Here is a 23,675-nt window from a genome sequence, read left to right as displayed (position 1 = left end):
TACACTTGCTTGAGTGAGAAAAATCTTAAAGCATCAGGATAGATGGAAAGAGCAGATCTTGGATAGGAGGACTCAACAGCTTAAAGTCGGTTCTTCTAAATCAGAACTCAAGACCAGAATGGTATCTGGAAAATCCCCAAATATTTGGGAACTGAACTTACCCACAAAGCAATAAAGAAATCAACATATCTTGAAGTGACTGAAAAAGAAAACATTAAAATTTGTGGGGGTTGATCAAAAGCAGTACTTAAGGGAAAATTCATAGCACTAAGTAAATGGGTTATAAAGGCAGGTCTTAGAGTCCCCTGGTGGCTCCATGGATTAAGGATCCAGCATTGTCACTGAAGCAGCTCGGGTTGCTGCTGTGAGGCAGATTTGATCCTTGGCCTGGGAACTTCCATAAGCCGTGGGAAAGGCAAAAAAAAAGGTCTTGGGAGTTCCCACTGTAGCATAGGGGGTTAATGAGCAGTGAGTTAAGGATCTGGCCTTGCTCAAGCTGTGGTGTATGTCACACCTCTGGCTTAGATTCACTCCCTGGCCTAGGAACTTCCATATGCCATAGGTGCTGCCTAAAAAGAAGAAAAAAAAAAGTCTATAATCTATATAGGAAAATAATCTGAAAAAGAGTGGACGTGTGAACATGTATTACTGAATTATTTTGTTGTACAGCAGAAATTATCGCAACACAAAATCATCATTTGCCTCACTCAATGGGTTAAGGCTCTGGTGTTGCTGTGAGCTATGGTGTAGGTCACAGGCATAGCTCAGATCACGCATGGCTGTGGCTCTGGTGTAGGCCAGTGGCTGCAGCTCCAATTCGACCCCTAGCCTGGGAACCTCCATGTGCCACTTGTGCAGCCCTAAAAGACAAAAAAAAAAAAAGAAAGAAAGAAAGAAATTATCACAATATTGCAAATTAACTATACTTTATAAAGCTTTTTTTTTGCTTTTTAGGGCCACAGCTCCAATTCAACCCCTACCCTGGGAACCTCTATGTACCTCAGGTATGGCCCTAAAAAGACAAAAAAAAAAAGTGTAAAAGCCTAACACTATCACACCTCCAGATGAAGGGGAAAAAATTTCTTAGATATGACACCAAAAGCATAAAGAAACCAAATGAATAAATTTAATTTTATCAAAACCAAAAATGTCTACTCTTCAAAAGATTCTGTTAAGAAAATGAATAAACAAGCCACAAACTGGTAGAAAATCTTCTCAAAGCATGTATCTCATAAAGGACTTAGATCCAGATCTAATATATAAAGAAATCCCAAAACTCAACAAAAGACAAACAAATAATATATAAAGATACTCAACATCATTAGTCATTAGGGAAATGCAAATCAAAATCTCAATGAAAGAGCACTACATACCTATTAGAATGGGTAAAATTAAAAAGGCTAATCCTGGAGTTCCCATCGTGGCGCAGTGGTTAACGAATCCGACTAGGAACCATGAGGTTGCCGGTCCGGTCCCTGCCCTTGATCAGTGGGTTAACGATCCGGCGTTGCCGTGAGCTGTGGTGTAGGTCTCAGACGAGGCTCGGATCCCTCGTTGCTGTGGCTCTGGTGTAGGCTGGCGACTACAGCTCCGATTCGACCCCTAGCCTGGGAACCTCCATATGCCACGGATGTGGCCCAAGAAATAGCAAAAAGACACATACACACAAAAAAAGGCTAATCCTACCAAGTGTTGGTGAGGACATATGAGGATTGAAACTCATACAGGGCTGGTGTGAATACAAAATTCACAAATGCTTAACTCTTGGAGGAGTTATTACAATATGACCCAGCCATTTTACTACTAGTTATTGCCCCAAAGAAAAGGAAGTACATGTCCATAAAAGACCTGCACACAAGTGTTCCTGGCATTTTTCTTGTAACAGTTCCAAAACAGAGATAACATTCTATTAGCAAAAGGTAGAGGGTGGGGAGTGGTGGTGGTGACTCATTCATTTCTGGTGGCAGTACAAATAATGTATTGTGGCAAGAGCCATCAAAATTATCCAGAGTTCCTGTTGTGGCTTAGCAGTAAGGAACAAGACAAGAATCCATGAGAATGAGGGTTAGATCAGTGGGTTAAGAATCTGGCATTGCCGTGAGCTGCGGTGTAGGTCACAGACACGCCTCAGAATCTGCATGGCTGTGGCTGGCAACTGAAGCTTTGATTTGATGCCTAGCCTGGGAAATTCCATGTCATGGGTATGCACCTAAAAAAGGAAAAAAAACTTCAAAATTACAATTATCCTACACTTTACAAAGTTAATATATATGTACAAAATGATGTATGTACAAGTTCACTCATATAGCTTTGTCTATGATAGCAAAAAGATGCCTATCAATAGGGAAATAGTTTTTTTTAAATGTATTTAAGACCTATTAGTTTGCAGAGGCTGCCGTGCCATAACAAAATATTACAGACTGAGTGGCTTAAAATACATTTATTTTCTTACAATTCTGAAGGCTAAAACACCAAGATCAAGGTGTTAGCAGGTTTGTTTTTCCTGAGGCCTCTGTCCCTGACTTGTAGACAGCCGCCTTCTCACTCTTACATTTTGTACTGTGTGAAAACATTAAGTGTTTTTTATAAAGTTACAAAATAGAATAAATTCAACTCATCCTATCAGTTATAAAAAGCAATAAGTCATTTAAATCTGCATCTCCCTCTACATTCTAAAACATTAATAAAGACACATACTCCTTTTAGTTATATGACTAAGACAAAAAAGAGAAAACAGATACATATCAGGAATGTCCACATGTGGAGAAGAGAAAAAAAATTAATACATTTCAAAATAATTTAAAAATTGAGAAAAACATGATTAAAATTTACTTAAGAAAAAATGAAAAACTTGACTATGAACTAAGGAAAATAAATTCATCAAACATTAACATCTCTCTCCAAATAAAATCCATACCCAAGTGGTTCTATAGGTACTAATGCTATTTTATTTTTCAAGGTTTTTTCTTTTTTGGCTTTTTGCCTTTTTCTAGGGCCGCACCCACCCCATATGGTTGTTCCCAGGCTAGGGGTCTGATCAGAGCCGTAGCCACCAGCCTACACCACAGCTCACAGCAATGCTGGATCCTTAACCCACTGAGCAAGGTGAGGGATCAAACCGGCAACCTCATGGTTCCTAGTCAGATTTGTTAACCACTGAGCCATGACGGGAACTCCAATTTTTTTTAAGTTTTTACTTATAGTTGACTTAAAATATTTTGTCAATTTTTGCTGTACCAAAGTGACCCAGTCATTCACACACTCACACACACACACACACGTGTCCATCATGTTCCATCATGTTCTATCGCAAGTGATTGGATATAGTTCCCTGTGCTGCGCAGAAGGACCTCATTGCTTATCCATTCTAAGTGCAGGAATTAGCATCTACTAACCCCAAACTCCCCGTCCATCCTACTTCCTCCCCCTCCCCCTTTGGCAACCACAAGTCTGTTCTCTTTGTGAGTCCGTTTCTGTCCTGTGGGTAGATTCATCTATGCCATATTTTAGATTCCACACATAAGTGATTTCATATGGTATTTGTCTTTCTCTTCCTTCTCTCTTAATTTTTATTTTTTATTACTCAATGAATTACATTTATAGTTGTACAATTATCATCACAATCCAATTTTATAGGCTTTCCATCCCACAACCTGTCTTTCTCTTTCTGACTTCACTTAGTATGAGAATCTCTAGCTGCATCCATGTTACTGCAAATGGCATTATTTCATTATTTTTTTATGGCTGAGTAGTAAATGCTATTTTAAAAGTTATATTTGTACTAAAAATAAAGGAACAAGCACCACTAAGAACAAACCGCAGAACATTGACACCCCTCTAACTGTGGGGCCCCTTGTTGTTTGGCCTTCATGTGGTTCACATGGCCTCTTCATTGAATCTGGGCACCTATGACTGTATTAACTGACTGGATGTGCAGATGTGATGCTCACCCCAGCCCCAGGTCTGGTCATTCAGGAAGCTGGCAGCATTCACACCAGTCCCAGGCCTAGTCGTTCAGGAAGCTGGCAGCATCCACACCAGTCCCAGGCCTAGTCATTCAGGAAGCTGGCAGCATCCACACCAGTCCCAGGCCTAGTCATTCAGGAAACTGGCAACATCCACACCAGTCCCAGGTCTGGTCATTCAGGAAGCTGGCAGCATTCACACCAGCCCCAGGCCTAGTCGTTCAGGAAACTAGCAGCACCCACATCCACTTCTTAACCCTGCAGGAGTCCCAGGCTGCCAAGTGAGAAGCCCAGCCAGCTGGCTGGAAAGAACCACATGAAGAGAGGCCTCACAGAAACCAGAGGCTCAGCCATCCCAGCCAGGCCACCATCTGAATGCAACTGCATCAGGGACCTCAAGCAAGATCCTGTAGAACCTCCCTGTCAAGCTTAGTCAACCCACAGAACTGCTGAGCTAATAAAATGGTGTGGTTTAAAGCTACTAAGTTTGGATGGCTTGTTTCATAGGAACAGACTAACTGAAAACACTAACAAAGCACAGACACATACGTGAATGCACACATGTTCCTCTTTTCCCAAACTCTCTAAACCAACATCACTCACAGTTGCAAAATCCCCCAATAAAATAACCGCAAACGAAATCTTGCAGTTCACTGAATGGTTAACACATCAGGGTCAAAGAAGAATCTTAAAAATGGAATGCAAGATAGTTCAACAATAAAACCCTATATGTGAAATTCATAACTTTGGGAAGTTAAGTGAGAAACCATATAGGATCACTCAAATTCCAAAAGTGAACTTGGAAAGATCCAATTTCTTAATTACCACTGTTTTGTTTTATTATGGTATTGAGTTTATTTTGAGGTTTCAAGTTGCACTGAGGGAGGCTACAAGTTTTGGTACTTTCCCTGGAGAACTATGGCAGAGAGATTGAGACTGTGGCATTCCAATCAAGTCAGGAAAAGGATAAATTGCCAGCTATTATCAGCAGTAGTCAACATTTTCCTGAAAGTTCTAGAAAACAAAATCAATGTGAAAAAGAAATAAGGAGTTCCCGTCATGGCTCAGCAAAAACTAATCTGACTAGTATCCACGAGGACACAGGTTTGATCCCTGGCCTTGCTCAGTGGGTTAAGGGACCTGGCACTGCTGTGAGCTGTGGTGTAGGTTGAAGACATGGCTCGGATCTGGCGTGGCTGTGGCTGTGGCATGGGCCAGCGGCTACAGCTCCGATTTGACCCCTAGCCTGGGAACCTCCATGAGCTGTGGGTGCAACCCTAAAAACCAAAAAAAAAGAAGAAGAAGAAGAAAAAAAAGAAACGAGGTTTACACAGGAATGTGACCACATCATCATAATTTATAGTGTTTTATATGTATTAAAACCAGTTAGAAAATATAATAGATTCTATTCACATTAGGAACAAAAATTAGAAAGTAATGAGGAAAACACTTAAAAAGAAATGGGATTACTGGGCTGTCATGGAGGACACCTGGGGAAAAGGCACTGACCATGAGGCAAGACCACTCTATGTCTCTCTAGTGCCTGCCAGCCATTTACAGTTTACTGGGCAGGAGAAACTGCCCTCCACTTGCTGACCAGTTCTTCCTGTGATTTTCTGGTCAATGTGACTGGGTTGGGGGGAGGAACTGCAAGATTCCATTCTAGCCCCGATTTCAATTTCCCTTTCCACAGTGGAGATCCTGGTGCGCATCCCACAAGTTCACAGACAGGCAGGAGCCAGACCAGCCACCACTGCTGGAAATGCGCAAAATCCATTGCATCCATCCTTTCTTCCCAAAGAGCCATGTGATAAGTCAGTTCGTTACTGAACATTAAATACACGGAAAATTTTCTAGACCATCCTCTCCATCTGCCTATGTGATCAGAAAACATGGATTGCAGCAACCTAGTTCCCCAGCTTGCACAACGCACACCACCAGAAATAACACAAGACCTACAGCAACCTGTCTCCTGCTACAGCCAGGTGAAACTCCTCCTTGTTGTTTAAAAGAGATTCAAAGGTAATAAATGCTTATTTTGATTAAACAAAAACACACTCTAGTATTTTAGGAACTGTAGTAATGTTGTGATTATAGACAAAAATTACCACACACAGGAGAATTCTGTACAGGAGGAAAAGAAACCACTTCTACCTTGCGAGGACAGAGTGAGAAGGTGGTGGTTTACAAACCAGGAAGCACTCTCTTTGGGCAGAATCTGCTAGAGCCTTCATTCTGGACTTCCCAGCTTCGAGCGCTGTGGACAGCAGGTGGGATGTGGAGCCTCTCAAGGGCAAGAATTCAAATCTCATGACCAAAGCATACAACATAGATTCAAAAATATGTTTACCATGGGAAGTTATGGAATTCTATTTGGAAATTAAAGAGAAACTAAGGTTCAAATGAAATGAAAAAAGAAAAACCAACCATGCTCCTCTGCCAAGCATCCCTGGTTATCTTAAAGAACGTCTGTAACTTTTAAAACCGAAGGGCAAGGGCAGTGGGCCTGGGAGAAGTGGAGAAGTGTCCTTGGGTGGCTCCACCCTCGTTCCACAGGGTGGGGCCTTGGCGGCAATGGGCGAGTGAGGTTATGACAGCACATGCTCCAGAATGCCTTGTCTAATCAGCTGCTCGCACTTCCAACGAGGTAGAAAATGCTGAGGGAAGAGAGGGAGGAAGAGAAAGGAAGGAAAAGAAATTTACATTACATTGTATGTCATTACAAAGTGGCAACTTGTTATGTATATTTCAAACTCCAACAGCTAAGTAGTTAAGAGCTAAACTTAAGTATATTTGCTATTTTTGTGTTGTTGTGGTTTTTTGGGGTTTTTTTTTTGCCACGCCCACAGTACGTGGAAGTTCCAGGGTCAGAGAGCGAATCTATGGCACATCGGTGACAACACTGAGTCCTTAACCCACTGAGCCACTGGGGAACTCTGTATATTTGCTATTTTAATCAACTGAAATTGATGCCACTTAGAGAGATACTGAAATCTGAATTTTATAAAGAAATTCATAGTCCGATTAAGTTAAATTTAACTGAAAACTTCTGAACTCTAGTAGATATTTTCCTTAGTGCTTGTGTTTTAAAGTTTATGCACAGGAGTTCCTGTTGTGGTGCAGCGGAAACAAACCCGACTAGGAACCATGAGGTTGCAGGTTCGATCCCTGGCCTCGCTCAGTGGATTAAGGATCCGGTGTTGCTGTGAGCTGTGGCACAAGTCGAAGACGTGGCTTGGATCTGGTGTTGCTGTGGCTGTGGTGTAGGCCAGCAGCTATAGCTCCAATTTGACCCCTAGCCTGGGAACCTCCATATGCTGCAGATGTGGCCCTAAAAAGCAAAAAAAAAAAAAAGTTTATGCAGAGGAGTTCCTATTGTGGCTCAGCAGTAATGACCTGACTAGTATCCATGAGGATGCAGATTTGATCCCTGGCCCCACTCAGTGGATGTGGATTAAAGATCCAGCATTGCTGCAAGCTGTGGTGTAGGTTAAGGATGCAGCTTGGATCTGGAATTGCTGTGGCTGTGGCTGTGGTGTAGGCTGGCAGCTACAGCTGCAATTTGATCCCTAGCCTGGGAGCTTCCATATGCCAAAGGTGTGGACCTAAAAAGCAAAATAATAATAATAATAATAAATAAAAAAGTAAATAAAGTTTATGCACAGAAAGCCCAGGTGGGTGAGACTCCCACAGCTCATTAGGGAGGTCAATGGCAGGAGCGTCTCCTCCCTTAACCTCTTCTAGGATCTCAGTGAACAGTCATTCTTCTATTAATAGTGCAGCTCTTCTCCCATGTTCTCCAAGGACAAGTCCTTGTAACCTGTGATATGGGCACTGGTCACATGCTGTGTGAAAATGCCGATGCCCAGCTAAGGCTCAGCCTCCTCATCTCCTGAGGACGCTATTCTCATCCTGAGGTGGAAAAGAGTCTCCTTGTCTGACTCCCTCCCAAAACACCAGGTCTTAAAACAGAAGTGAACATTTACTGAACTCCAGAAGCGAGGCTGGAAGACTGCCCAAGCTCACAAGTGACCAAAGAAATCTCAAAGACAAGCCAAACAGAGATACTTGGGTAAAAATGAAAAACAGTGCATTAGGAAGTGCAGTGTAAGGAGGTCCTGTTGTGGCGCATCATAAATGAATCCGACTAGGAACCATGAGGACACACATTCGATCCCTGGCCTCACTCCATGGGTTAAGGATCCAGTGTTGCCGTGAGCTGTGGTGTAAGTCTAAGACGCAGCTCGGATCCCATGTTGCTGTGGCTGTAATGTAGGCCAGCAAATACAGCTCCAATTCGACCCCTAGCCTGGAAACTTCCACATGCTGCAGGTGTGGCCCTAAAAGACTAAAAAAGAAGAAGAAGAAGAAAAAAAAAAAGTGTAGCATAGGAGTTCCTGATGTGGCACAAAGGGATGGGCAGCTTCTCTGCAGCACCAGGGTGCAGGTTCAATCCCCAGCCAGGAATCCCGGGCCGGGCAGAGTGTGTTAAAAGATCCAGTGTTGCCTCAGCTGTGGCTTAGGTCGAAACTGTGGTTTGGATCTGATCCCTGGTCTGGAAACTCAATATGACACAGGATGGCCAAAAAAGAAAAAAAAAAATTTCAGTCAATACACTAGTAAACCATACCTGACTCTTGAACAACAAGGATTTGAATTGTGTGGCTCTACTTATACACGGATTTTTTTTCTATATATAGTACCTGTATTTTCATTTTACAGATCTTTAAATTGACTTGGTATAAGGAAAAGTGTGTGTTCAATGAGAGATCACAATAGGTGGTCTAGATCCCGGAAGAACAGTGCTTGGGTCCTAATTCTATTCAAACTGTTTTAGCTTCTGGCCCTTGGGTGAGTCACTTATCAATCCCTTCGTTTCTGAGGCAGAGGTGGAAGCACTCAAACATCTGACTATGAGGGATGAGGTAAGTCTGTCGCACTAACCCCTGAGCATTGTTCAAGGATATCAACGATAATTAACTTTTTCTTACAATATGCAACATTTGCTTCAAGTCTTTATAATTAGGAAAAAGGATAAAAGAGTATCTTAAAACATAATTCCTACAATACAAATGATCACTACAAGGTAATATTTATTTTGCTACTGGTTCCAACATTTCCATCACTCAACACTCTTCTTACAAAATTTAAAGTCTCTAAAACAATAAATACCTGGCTATTTTTTTTCAATAGGACTGAAGTACCATCATCAACTTCAAATTCGCCATAGTCTTTTAGACACCGCACCTGAAAGGAAAAACTAATGTTTTTATCTATATCATTTTTTAACGTGCAGCAGCCAAAAAGTAGAGGGGGAATGTATATATATACCCACAGGAAAGTATTAGGCTGTTCCTTTCTTTTTTTGTCTTTTTAGGGCCCTACCCATGGTATATGGAGGTTCCCAGGCCAGGGGTCAAATCAGAGCTGCAGCTGCCAGCCTGCACCACAGCCACAGCAATGCCAGATCCAAGCCGCGTCTGTGACCTACGCTACAGCTCACGGCAACGCTGGATCCTTAACCCACTGAGCGAGGCCAGGGGTCAATCGTGCATCCTCATGGATACTAGTGGGGTTCGTTACTGCTGAGCCACAACAGGAACTCCAAAAGTTCAAACTTTTACAACAGATACAATCAGAAAATATTAGCTGTTCCATTCTATTCCTGCCACCCCCGGCAGGTAAAATTTTTGGTTTGGGTTTATGTTTCTTTTTTGTGCTTCACTTTATCGTGCTTCTCAGATTGTGTTTTACAAATTGAAGGTTTGTGGCAACCCTGCATTGTCAGATGCAATTAGCATTTTTTAGCAATACAGCATGTATGTGCTATTGCATGCTCAATATACTACAGTATAAACATAACCTGTATATGCCCTTGGAAAGCCAAAAAATTTGTGTGACTTGCTTTATTAAATACTCGCTTTATCATGGATCTGAAACCAAACCTACGAGATGGTTATATTGTGTAAGGTATGCCTGCATAAACTAATATATACTCATATACCTCTTTTCTTAAGACAAAAGTCAGAGCTCCACAAAAAGACCAAAAAAAAAAATAAATAAATAAAGACCAAAAAACCCCCCAAAAAACGAAAGTTAGCACAGTCTATGCATTAAGAAAAATCATATGCACTAGTGTATTCATAGCACTATTCACAATAGCCAAGACATGGAAACAACTTAAATGTCCATCAACAGATGAATGGATTAAGATGTAGATATAGACACCGGAATACTACTCAGCCATAAAAACAACAAAATAAAGTCATTTACGGCAACATGGATGCAACTAGATTCTCATACTGAGTGATGTAAGAAAGAGAAAGATAAATACCATATGATATCACTTACACGTGGAATCTAAAATGCGGCACAAATGAGGTTCCCATTGTGTCACAGAGGAAACGAATCCCAGGATCCGTGAGGATGCAGGTTCGATCCCTGGCCTTGCTCAGCAGGTTCAGTGGCAGCTGCAGCTCTGATTCAAACCCTAGCCTGGGAACTTCCATATGCTGCAGGTGTGGCCTTCAAAAGCAAAAAGCAAAAAGCAAAGCAAAGCAAAACAAAACAAAACAAAATAAAATAAATAAAATAAAATAAAATAAAATATGGCACAAACAAACCTATCTATAAAACAGAAACAAACTCACATAAATGGAGAATAGACTGTGGCTGCCAAGGGGGAGGGAGGAAGGAGTGGGATGGATGGGGAGTTTGGGGTTACTAGATGTAAACATTTAGAATGGACAAGCAATGTGGTCCTGCTGTATAGCACAAGGAAATACATCCAATCACTTGTAATAGAACATGATGGAAGATAATATAAGGGAATGTGTGTGTATATATGCATATATACATATACATACACACACACACGTATATACACATATATAAATATATATGACTGGGTCACTTTGCTGTACAGCAGAAATTGGTACATTGTAAATTAACTATGCTTTTTTTTTGCTTTTTACAGCGACACCTATGGCACAACTATAATTTAATAATAAAAAATTATTTTAAAAAAGAAAAAAGAAAAATCCATTTTAAAAAAGTATACTTACCTCTATGTAAAGGCTTTTGGGAGGTTTCATATCCTGTGTGATGTCCAAGCCTTCATCTCCTCCCAATGACCTCATGTAGGTAGCAAGGGACTTTTTGTAATGATTGAACCAATCCATCTGCCAACATAAAGATAGTCATTTGACAAGGCTTTAAGTATATTGTTTAAGTACACTGTCATTTGACAAAGCTTTAAGTATACTGTATAAGTATACTGTCATTTGAAAAGGCTATAAGCTATTAAGTGAATGGGTCAATTTTCTGTACAGCAGAAATTGGCACAACATTGTAAATCAACTCTATTCACATTGATGAGGAAAGTACGTACACACAAATTTTATGGAAAATCCCCAAATAACAATGCCTGTTTTTTTTTTTTGTTTTTTTTGTTTGTTTTTTTTTTTTGTCTTTTGTCTTTTGTCTTTTTTTGTTGTTGTTGTTGTTGTTGTTGCTGCTATTTCTTGGGCCGCTCCCACGGCATATGGAGATTCCCAGGCTAGGGGTCGAATCGGAGCTGTAGCCACCGGCCTACGCCAGAGCCACAGCAACGCGGGATCCGAGCCGTGTCTGCAATCTACACCACAGCTCACGGCAACGCCAGATCGTTAACCCACTGAGCAAGGGCAGGGACCGAACCCGCAACCTCATGGTTCCTAGTCGGATTCGTTAACCACTGCGCCACGACGGGAACTCCAACAATGCCTGTTTTTTTAATCCTACTGATGGATCAATAACAAGTAACATAATGAGATCCTATATTTGTCTTTCTTTTTTTTGTTATTGGTCTTTTTGGGGCTGCACCCACAGCATATGGAGGTTCCCATGCTAGGGGTCAAATCAGAGCTGTAGCTGCTAGCCTACACCACAGCCACAGCAACTCAGGATCCAAGCTGAGTCTGTGACCTACACCACAGCTCACAGCAACACTGGATCATTAACCCACTGGAGCAAGGCCAGGGATTGAACTAGCATCCTCATGGATACTAGTTGGGTTTGTTGAGCCAGGACAGGAACTCTCCGAGACCCTTTATTTTGATAAGAGTTTTCCATATATTATTTAGGATTATTCCTGCCATTCTTTCTCAGTATAAACTAAAGACCTAAAACTACTGAAAAACAAATGTGAGAAACACTGTAGATACTATTACACAACAATGCCAGAACCTCAGCCAGTTTCCAAATTCATAAGCTTGAACAACAGTGCTAACTTATAACTTACTTCTTCAGCAGACATGTGAAATCGTAAAGCATTTGGCAAGACACTGCCATACTCCCACCTGAGTGCTCTAATCCGAAGCAATCGGTCATACCTAGGACGTTAACAAGGTATTAGATGGCATAACAGAAGGGATATCAGAAGTTGTTTTGATCAGGAGAGACTCAAGACTCACAACCACTGAAATGTAACGCGGAATTTTATTTGGCTCCTGAGGCAGACAAACCACTTGTCATGTCATGTGACATCTTTGGGGCAATGGGGAAAACAGGCATACAGACTGGACAGATGCTGTGCAGGCATGTTCATTTCTCTAGGAATGATAATGGCACAATGGTCCTATGAGAAAAGTCCATAGGTCCTTATTTCTTGGAGATGCATACTAAAATATTCAGTGGTAAAATGCCCAAAGTTCTACAGTGGTTTAGCAGACAAAACAAGATGAAGCAGTTATGGCAAAATGTTAAGAACTATTAAACCTATATGATGGCTTCATGGGGATCTGTAATAATATTTCCCAGTTCTACGAATACTGTAATTTTTCACAATAAAAAGTGTTTAAATGGGAGTTCCCGCTGTGGCGCAGTGGGTTAAGAATCCAACTGCAGCAGCTTGGGTTGTTTTGGAGGCACAGGGTTTGATCCCCAGCCCAGGGCAGTGGGTTAAAGGAGCCAGCACTGCCACAACTAAGGCACAGGTCACAGCTGTGGCTCAGATCCAATCCCTGGCCCAGGAACTTCCATATGCCATGGGGGTGGCCATTCAAAAAAAAAGTTTAAATGGAAAAAAGAGAAGAATTTAGAATGCTTATAAAAGACAAATCTAAGAGGACTTCCTGCTGTGGCACAGCAGAAACAAATCTGACTGGTAACCATGAAGTTGCAGGTTTGATCACTGGCCTCACTCAGTGGGTTAAGGATCTGGCATTGCCATGAGCTATGGTGTAGGTTGCAGATGCGGCTCGGATCCCTCGTTGCTGTGACTGTGGCATAGGCTGGAGGCTGTAGCCCTGGGAAACTCCATATGCTACAGGTGTGGCCCTAAAAAGCTTAAAAAAAAAAAAGACAAATGTAAGAATTTGTTCCCCACCTGAAATGTTTAATTAGGAAACCACATGGCACCCCAGCAAACAGAGACACTCACAAGTATGCTATAGTGCAGCGCTGGTTTCTCAACAAAGAACAGTGTCGAAACTTGATGGTTGGTATCAAATCACTTCGTCCACCTGACTTCGCTTCATTCCTGGTAAAACATTTAAGGAGGAAATGAATATCTAATTCAGTATAAGTAGAATTTTCAAAGCCCACTGACAACTGACTCCATGCTTGTTTTCATCCACTTATGTGTAGGTTAACCTACACAAACAGCAACTGCCTCCACATCAGAGCTTCTGCTAACACACTAAAAGATAAAAAAGCCAAATCTAACTAATTTGCCTAGGACCTGTTTAGCCATGTGGCACTTTGTGTTTTCACACTGATTAATCTTTGTCTCCAAAAGATAAGCATCATGTTTCTTCACTTTCTGGGTATCTCTTTTTTAAGCTGGGATAAGAGAGCAAGTATCATGGTGCCTAAGATTACAGCCTCATGTCTTGTTTGGTTTTTTTTTTTTTCTTTTGTCTTTTTAGGGCTGCACCTGTGGCATATGGAGGTTCCCAGGCTAGGGGTCAAATTGGAGCTGTAGCTGCTGGCCTACATCACAGCTCACAACAACGCCAGATACTTAACCCACTGAGCGAGGCCAGGGATCAAACCCGCAACCTCATGATTCCTAGTGGGATTCGTTTCCGATGTGCCACAACGGGAACTCCTCCTATCTCGTTCTCATTCTATGGAGTCCTCTTTTCGTGATACTTCCAAATCTTCATTCTAAGAAAGTGAGCTAAGAATTCTAGACTCAAATGGTCCTCCACTCAACCAACAAATTTTTCTTTTTTTCTTTTTTTAAGGGCTGCACCCACAGCATATGGAAGTTCCCAGACTAGGGGTTGAGTCGGAGCTGTAGCTGGCAGCCTACACCATAGCCACAGCAACGTGGGATCTGACCCACATCTGCGACCTACACCACAGCTCACAGCAATGAAACTGTGTCCTCATGGATACTAGTCGGGTTTGTTAACCACTGGGCCACGACAGGAACTCCTAACAAATATTTCCTGATCTTCAACTACGTGTATGTTCTGTACTTCAGGGTCCTTTACATAAAGAGGGAGAAAATTTTGGTTTTACCCTATGAAATAGACATCTCCGTAGATATTAGACAAGCATCACATTTTATTTATTTATTTATTTATTTATTTATTTATTTATTTATTTATTTGCTTTTTAGGGCCGCACCTGCGGCATATGGAGGATCCCAGGCTAGGGGCAAATCAGAGCTATAGCTGCCAACCTACACCACAGCCATAGCAATGTAGGATCTGAACCTCATCTGTGACCTACACCACAGCTCACAGCAACACTGGATCTTTAACCCACTGATTGAGGTCAGGAATCAAACCTGCAACCTCATGGTTGGATTCGTTTCTTCTGCACCACAGCAGGAACTCCAAGTATCATATTTTAAAACCAGATAGGAGACCCCACTGTGGCACAGGGGGTTAATGATCCGGCATTGTCTTTGTGGCAGCATCAGTTTGATCCCTGGCCTGGGAACTTCCATATGCTATGGGTGCAGTAAAAAAAAAAAAAAGAAAGAAAAAGAAACAGAGGTACAGGAGTTCCCATCGTGGCTCAGTGGGAACAAACCTGACTAGTATCCATGAAGGCACAGGTTCCATCCCTGGCCTTAGTGGGCCAAGGATGCAGCATTGCTGTGAGCTATGGCATAGCTTTGCAGATGTGGCTTGGATCCCAAGTTGCCTTGGCTGAGGTGTAGGCCCACAGCTATAGCTGCTATTCGACGCCTAGCCTGGAAACCTCCATATCCCACGGGTGCAGCCCTAAAAAGACAAAAAAAAAAAAAAAAGTTAAGGTGGCAAATTCTATGTAATGTATATTTTCCACAATAAAAAAGGGAGGGGGAACAAAGCCAGATGTGCAGAATGAGTAAGAATCTACTTTGGAGGGTTTTTTTTTCCTTTTTATGGCCCCGCTACAGCATATGGAAGTTCCCAGGCCAGGGGTAGAATTGAAGCTGCAGCTGCAGGCCATAGCCACAGCCACATCAGATCCTATACTGGAGTTTGCGGCAATGCCAGATCCCGAACCCAATGAGCAAGGCCAGGGATCGAACACACATGCTCACAAAGACTAGGTTGAGTTCTTAACCTACTGAGCCATAACGGGAACTCCTACTTTGGAGTTTTAAAAGGAACCAGATGAATACAAAATGCATGTGCCTGCTCCAGGCCCTGAAAACAGAGGCAAAACCTATGTCCCATCTCATCACATCTTCTAGATCTGTTCTAGACACTTCTGCCACTCTATGAATGTTGGGTTATAAAGAAATAGTACAAATAAAATACACCCAACCTGGAGTTCCCATCGTGGCTCGGTGGTTAACGAATCCGACTAGGAACTATGCGGTTTCAGGTTCGATCACCTTGCTCAGTGAGATAAGGATCCAGTGTTGCCATGAGCTATGGTGTAGGTCACAGACGAGGCTCGGATCTGGTGTTGCTGTGGCTCTGGCGTAGGCCGGCGGCTACAGCTCCGATTCGACCCCTAGCCTGGGAACCTCCATATGCCTTGGGTGCAGCCCTAGAAAAGGCGAAAAGACAAAAAATAAAATAAAATAAAATACACCCAATCTAACATCAGAGTACCTTACTGAGTATATAAGAACTTTCTGAAAAAAAATTCACATTTATACATGTGTAATTAAATAGGAATAGATTTCGTTTGACAAATAATTCTAAGTAGAAATAGTGGTAATAGTGATTGCCCCCCTAGAAAGAAACTAGGGGGGTAGGGCACAGAACTTGGATCATGAATTTCCAAATGGTATGAATACAGGAAAATCATTCCCTTACCAGACAAAGGCCTGTTAGGCTACCTCCTAAATATGTCTGGAACCTGTTCACTTTTTCCCTGGTCGGCTCACCTCTCCTGTCACTAGCATGTCCAGCACACCTCCCTCTCCTCTCAGCCACTCTGTCCACTACTCACATAGTAGCCAGGATGGTCTTTTAAAACACAAACCTGCCATCACCTGCCTCACGTGCTTGATCTCCCCTGGTGTCACCCTTTGCCTACTCACTAAACTTCAGCCACACTGGCCTTCTTTAAGGATCATTCCCTGAGCATCCCATGCTTCCATGACTCTGGGCCTCTGTATATGCTGTTTCCTCCACCTAGAATACTGTCTGTCCACAATGATTGCCTCACTAAAATCTGCTTCTCCTTCAGGCCCCAGCTGAAGTGTCTCTTCCTTGGAGAGAACATCCCTGATTCTTTTGTCTACTAATATTTTCAATTCATTATTCTCTCTCCTGGTGTTGTTTTCCTTCTTAGCTTGTATTCCAATTTGGTGTATATCTGCCTTCTGCATTACACTGTGAGGGCTATAGGGGCAGAAATCTTGATTATGCTGTTTACGATTGAAACACCAGATCCAGAGTTCCCATTGTGGCGCAGCAGAAATGAATCCAACTAGGAACCATGAGGTTGTGGGTTCAATCCCTGGCCTCGCTCAGCGGGTCACGGATCCAGTGTTGCTGTAAGCCACAGTGTAGGGGGCACACGTGGCTCAGATCTGGTGTTGCTGTGGCTGTGGTGTAGGCCGGCGGCTACTTCTCCAATTAGACCCCTAGCCTGGAAACCTTCATATGCTATGGGTGCGGCCCTAAAAAGACAAAAACAAACACCAGATCCGCTTGTTAGCTCATAATTGCTTAGTACATACTTGTTGAATGAACACATGAATGGCTTGGGAACCTGAGTTCAGGACTTTATATTTCCCTTACATTTGCTGCAGACCTGTTGCAGTTCGGTTCCTCATTCCAACTGTACCTATCAAACACAATAACTAGAAAATGCTCCTGTTCTGTGTGTTCCACGAATCTTACTAGCATGCTATTGAGGTCTATGTCCAAGTGACTGATGAAAATACTATCTAACGAGGCCAAAAATGAAACCTCATATCGTAGGCAGACCTCTCCAGGTTGACATATGAATACCTCACCTCTGATCCAGCAGTTAGTACTCTTGTCTTATTCTCAACCAAATCATAGGACCCTATGAAGTTTGTCATTAAGCCCAAATTCTCCACTGTGTCAATTACTATGCTGGGCTCTAAAGAGTCTCTAACTCCAGAGCCCTCTCACCTACCCAGCTATAGCCTTTTGTAGCACTTCTCAGCAAAGTGCACTCAAGCTACTGGAAGTCACTACAGCCCCTGCTAAGTTTACACAAACTGCCCACTCTCCCTTTAATGCACACTAAGGCATCAACTGAAAAGAAGCAGTGGAAACAACACATTTCACTTATTGGGGTTTTACTGATTCCCGTCTCATCTCTTTTAGGTCTACCCTAATTCCTTTCTAGTCCTAGCAGTCAAATGTGTACAGAACTTCTACCATGTGCCAGGCACTATGTGAATCCCCACAGATAAAGCAGATAAAGCAGTGATTAACTCAAACCACTCTAGTCCTGTATCACTAGGGCTCTACTGGGCTCACAGACAATGGGAAAAAAAACCAACTATATCTAAAAACTAATTTAAGATTATCTGATTTCAATATCATATTTCTTATCAACTTACACATCAGACTGGTTTTGTTCATACAAAGCTTTCATCTCCTCCAGAACTTGCCTGAGTCCATCCTCCTAGAACATATAAAATTACAGATACACTCATTAATTCCAAGTCTGTAGCAATATTTTATCCATAAAGTTTACCTTTGATTTGCATATCTTATCAAAAAGCCATAGTCCTTCCACACCTCTTAGGATGGATATCATAACAAGTGATGGAGAGGATGGGGAGAAACTGGAACTCTTGTACATTGCAGGTAGGAATGTAAAATGATAACTGTCCAGTAGAAAACAGTCTGACAGTTCCTCAAAAAGTTAAACATAGAATCACCGTATTACCAGCAATTCCACTCCTACGTATCTCTACTTAAGAGAACTGAGAACACTTGCTCATACAAAAACTTGTACACAAATGTTCAGAGCAGCATTATCCACAAGAGCCAAAAAGTGGAAACAATCCAAATGTCCATCAATGGACAGTTAGACCAAATATGGTATATCTATTCAAAGGAATATCATTTACCCAAAAATAAATAAATAAATGAAGTACTGATACAGGCAACATGGATGAAACTTGAAAACATGATGCTTAGTGAAATAAGCCAGACACAAAAAGACAAATATTGTATGATTCCACTTATCTGAAATGTCTAGAATAGGCAAATTCAGAGAGACAAAGTAGATTAGAGGTTACCAGGGGCTGAGGGGGGAGAGGATTGTGCAGGTATTGCTTAATGATTATAGAGTTTGTTTGGAGTTATGAAAATTTTTGGAAATGACCAAATGGTTGCACAATGTGAATATAATGCCACTGAAGTGTACACTTAAAAATGGTTAAAACGGCAAATTTTTAGTTATGTATATTTTTCAACAATAAAAAAAGAAATGAATTACTAACAAAATACAAAAACAACATACTGATTAAGAATAATCTTGAATACTCTGTACTGAGAAACGAAGTCAACAGAAAGGAATGCACATTGTATGTTTCCAACTGGTCCTGTACAAAAAAGTTTGCAACTCCTGGCTGAATTTAGAAATACACTTTTTTAAAAAAACAAATATAATGTGTAGTCCAAAAAGAAAACCCATAGTTGCCTAAAGTTGCAAGTAAGAGAGAGCTGATACCTACAAAAGAGAAAAGGGAATCTTTGGGGTAAAAGAAATCTTGATTGGGTTGCCGGTTTCAGAATTGTATACATTTGTAAAACTAAAATTTCTGTTGTAATGTGTATTTTGCTGTATATAAATTATACTTCAGGAGTTCCTGTTGTGACTCAGTGGTTAACAAACCCGACTTGCATCCATGAGGATGTGGGTTTGATCCCTGGCCTCACTCAATGGGTTAAGGATCTGGCGTTGCCCGGAGCTGTGGTGTAGGTCACAGACGCGACTCAGATCCTGTGTTGCTGTGGCTATGGCGTAAGCTGGCAGCTATAGCTCCAATTGGACCCCAGCCTGGGAACCTCCATATGCCGAGGGTGCGGCCCTAAAAAGACAAAAATAAATAAATAAATAAATTATACTTCAATAAAAATGATCAAAAAAATCAAGTTTATAGAAGCAATAATGCATGACAAAAGTATGTAAATAATTTATTTACTAGAAAGTGGTCTTGGAGTTCTCGTCGTAGCTCAGTGGTTAAAGAATCAGACTAGGAACCATGAGGTTGCAGGTTTGATCCCTGGCCTTACTAGGGATCCGGCATTGCCGTAAGCTATGGCGTAGGTCGAAGACTCGGCTCACATCCTGTGTTGCAGTGGCTGTGGCGTAGGCAGGTGGCTACAGCTCAAGTTCCACCCCTAGCCTGGGAAAAGACAAAAAGACAAAAAAAAAAAAAAAAAAAAAAAAGGTCTTAAAAGGTTACTACTGAAAAAACACTGCAAGAATAAAAAATAAAGGTCAAAGGAATTTTTCTATTATCCACTTTGGGCAAATTTTAAAAATTTCCCTTGGAAGGATAAAAATATTAGAATGTAAAACTCATAAATGTTACCCAATTAGCCTGTTAACAATCCAAGGGATAGTGACCCCTATACCTGAAACATTGTAAATCAATTTAAAAATACGGAGAAAAAAGCCACTAACACTATACTAACAAAAACAAAGTGAAACAAAAGATCAGTAACCCATCTATTTTTAGAGCCAAAATATATTCATTAGTAAAAGCGCTTTGGCACTACCAGTGAAGCACAAAATCAACTACTTAACTCTGCTCAAATATAAGAAGTAATTCCTGATGAAAAATGTAAGCATGACTTCTACCTTCCATCAACTGGTTAAAAAGAGATTATAGAAGTATGGTCTATTAGAACTTAGTTCCTTTTACCACAAATATTTTAAAGAATAGCTGAAACTCATGCATAAGTAGTAGATCTGCAGGTAAAGATAAATGTGAAATAATTTTGTAAAGATACACACAAGCTTTCTGATTTAGATTTTTAAAAAATGTACAGCAGGAATTGCTTCATTTTGTGCTCCAACCTCCCAATGCAAGCTCTTAGGAACCCAAGATAATTTTCCTAAATACTTAAAACAATTACCAGTTCTGCATATAGAAAGTGGGTAATCATTCCAATTTGCTGAACACAGCACGTAATTATGAGGAATTCTGGAATGCACAAGGCAGAGGCTCTGCTCTAAACCAGCTATCATCTGCTTGAGAGGAATAATTCTTGGAAGTCTGTGTGGGTCCTGGGAGTGTGGGATCAGTCAAATCAATTCTTGGTCTGCCCTAGCTCAGCTGTGTCAGAATGGCCAGCCACCGTCTTGCCCCACCCGAGGCAGGCTCCACTGCAAGAAAAGGACTTCTAAGTTCACTCCTGACATTTATCCTAAAATGTGAGCAAAAAAAGGGATCTGAAGAGCACCAGTGGGCAGTCTCTGTGCCTTGGGCTCATTTCCTCACATGTACCAGGTCCCCAAAGGGCCTGGTCTTCCCTCTTCAGTGGAGCCGCATTTGAGAGCTTACACACCTCTGCATTCCAGCATCTCTATTGAACCTCCCACGGGGCCTCCTAACTTTGGAAATGAGGTAACTGTCTAAAGTTGAAAGGATGACAGACTGGAATTTAGGAAACCTGTGTTCAAGTTGAGGCTCTGACCCCAACGTGCTACAAGTTCAAAACAAGTCTCTTAATTTGATCCATACTTTCCTCATCTGTAAATGACGTGATTGTCAGACCAGGTGCTCTTTAACGTTTACCTTCCCCAAAACACTCTTTGGGTTCACCTCCAATGTTAACTCGCTACCTGAAGGAAAAGCCTCCTCAAAGGCGGATTCTTTCCCATCTGTTACCCCATCCGTCTCCACCCCTGTTCCAGCAGTTTCAAGTCCCGTCTGTCTCAGGGCCCGCTGACCGGACTGTTCGGACCATACACAGCTCCCATTGGGTTTATTATTAGCACCTTAAACCATTCTTTATCCTCTCCAATCCACTCCTCAAAGTGTTACCAGAGTTACTGTCAAAACACAAAGTTAGCCAATCGCCCCTCTGTCCAAAGTGCCTTGTGAGGGAACAGTGAGTCCCCAGGACCCAGAGCCCAAGTGTGGCCGGCACACAGCGCACCGGTCGCCCTTTCCTAGCAGAGCGAGGGTATCCGCACCGCCTGCTCCTTCCCCGAGCAGCTCTCACGCCCCAGTTACTGCGGTCCACACTTCCTGGGTAGAACACACCACCTGTGCTCCAGCAACCCCTCTCCCGCCCCTCCCGCGGCCGCCCTACAAGGGAGGGAGCCTTCCACGAGCTAAGGCGGGGGTGGAGCCTGCCTGCGGCTACCCCAGGCCCGGCTGCTCTCCAGCACATCCCCGGGGCGAGATGCCATCGCCAAACCTGCGCGCACATCTGGAAGCCCCAAGCCCACAGTCTAAGCTTAGGGGCCACCCCCGGTGGCCACAGCCACCGCGAAGAACCACGGGCACACCCGTCTCCCGCTCCGGCTGAGCACCCCCGAGAAGCTGCCCGGGAAGCGCCCGCCAGCCCTTACATTGAAGGCCGGCAACTGTCCCTCGGCCGCGCGGTGCAGCTCCCGGACCAGCTCCATGGCCTTCTCGCAGAGCATGGCGGACGTGCCGGCTCCTGCGCACCCGAGGCTCCCAAACAAACGACAGCGGTCCCAGGACCACAGCCCGAGTTCCTGCAGCTCCTGCCGCTCGGCTCAGACACAGACTCCGCCGTCGCCCCGCTTTGGCGCCAAAACGCGAAGCCAATAGGAACGCGCTGCCGACCTCCCGGCTACAGTGGCGGCCAAGGGACATATGCCTCCGCTGCGCAGCCGCAGTGCCCCAGGGATCGCTGCCCGGATTTGTTGTAGTTGTGGGCCCGCCCCTCGGTGCAGGCATTGGCCTGATCTCCTGCTGAGCGGCAGGACAGCTTTTGTGCAGCACAGCTCAGGACGAAAGCAGCCCCCCCCTTTCCCATTCGATTCATTCATTCTCTTTTAGGTTGACTGGGCCCGCGCGTTGAGGTCGAGAAGGCATGACGGGAAAAGGCGTGCATTGATGTTAAGACCTAGCATTGTGTCTACTCGGTTTTGCAGTGTGGTTTTGTGTGATATAAAAGGGAAACCAGGAGTTCCCTTCCTGGCTCAGTGGTCAACGAATCCGACTAGGAACCATGAGGTTGCAGGTTCGATCCCTGGCCTTGCTTAGCGGCTTAAGTATCCGGCGTTGCCGTGAGCTGTGGTGTAGGTCGCAGACGCGGCTGTGGCTCTGGTGTAGGCCGGTGGCTACATCTCTGATTAGATCCCTAGCATGGGAACCTCCATATGCTGGTGGGAGCCACCCTAGAAAAGGCAAAAAGACAAGAAAAGGGGAAAACAACTTTTTTTTTTTTTTGCTTTTTAGGGCTGCATCCGCGGCATATGGAAGTTCCCAGGCTAGGGGTCCAATCCGAGCTGCAGCTCCGGACCCACACCATAACCACAGCAACAGGGGATCCAAGCCGTGTCTGCGACCCACACCACAGCTCACAGCAACCTGGCATCCCTGACCCACTGAACAAGGCCAGGGATGGAACCTGCCTATTCATGGATCTGCGTGGGATTCCTTACCGCTGGGCTACAATAGGAACTCCCAGGGAAAACAACTTTTATTGGGTGTCTCCTGAGAGCTGGGGACTATAACATACTTCATGTAATTCTCACCATTATCCCTAAAGTGGTTATTAAGACTCTTGGTACTGATTAAGAAACAAAAGTTAGATAACTTGCCCAAGGTCACACAGTTGGCAAAGTGATAGACCCTGTTTTTAAACCTTCACCTTCAGAGTACCACCTTTGATATTAAAGCAGTCAATTTAAAAACGTGTAAAACAGCCCAACTCACTGTCTGTGGGAAGGGGGTTTACTCTGGATTAACATGAATAGCCATATTCTCACCTAGATGATTATGGAAATTTTCATAACTATATAGAATCAAAGGTGGGAATTACTGTTGTAGAAACAATTCGTTTTATTTGGCTCTTTTTTTAAAGCACTGTTACTTAGGAGTTCCCATCGTGGTGCAGTGCAAACAAATCCAACTAGGAGCCAGTGGGTTAAGGATCTGGTGTTGCCATGAGATGTGGTGTAGAAGACACAGCTCGAATCTGGCATTGCTGTGGCTGTGGCATAGGCCAGCGGCTACAGCTCTGATTAGACCCCTAGCCTGGGAACCTCCATATGCGGCAGGTGCAGTCCTAAAAAGACAAAACACAGGAGTTCCCGTCGTGGCGCAGTGGTTAACGAATCCGA

The 23,675-nt window shown here is 43.0% G+C and overlaps 1 protein-coding gene across 1 annotated transcript; it reads right to left on the bottom strand.

Moving 5' to 3' along the window:
* Nucleotides 1–3,539: 3,539 nt before the first annotated feature.
* GINS1 (GINS complex subunit 1) lies at nt 3,540–22,137 on the bottom strand. The gene is made up of 7 exons (XM_003483911.5): nt 21,930–22,137; nt 17,950–18,014; nt 13,387–13,485; nt 12,247–12,337; nt 11,030–11,146; nt 9,138–9,212; nt 3,540–6,622 (listed from the first exon to the last, which is right to left on the bottom strand). The coding sequence occupies exons 1-7, from the start codon at nt 22,002–22,004 to the stop codon at nt 6,554–6,556; spliced, it is 591 nt and encodes a 196-aa protein (XP_003483959.1). The 5' UTR covers nt 22,005–22,137; the 3' UTR covers nt 3,540–6,553.
* Nucleotides 22,138–23,675: the final 1,538 nt, after the last annotated feature.

Source organism: Sus scrofa, chromosome 17, assembly GCF_054392235.1.
Source record: "Sus scrofa isolate SSC_HxYL_T2T_F1_AM1 chromosome 17, Sscrofa_HxYL_maternal_Yorkshire_Landrace_v2.0, whole genome shotgun sequence".
Taxonomy (NCBI): Eukaryota; Metazoa; Chordata; class Mammalia; order Artiodactyla; family Suidae; genus Sus; species Sus scrofa.
The sequence above is the reverse complement of the archived record's forward strand: the minus strand, read 5'-3'. Positions and strand labels throughout refer to the sequence as shown.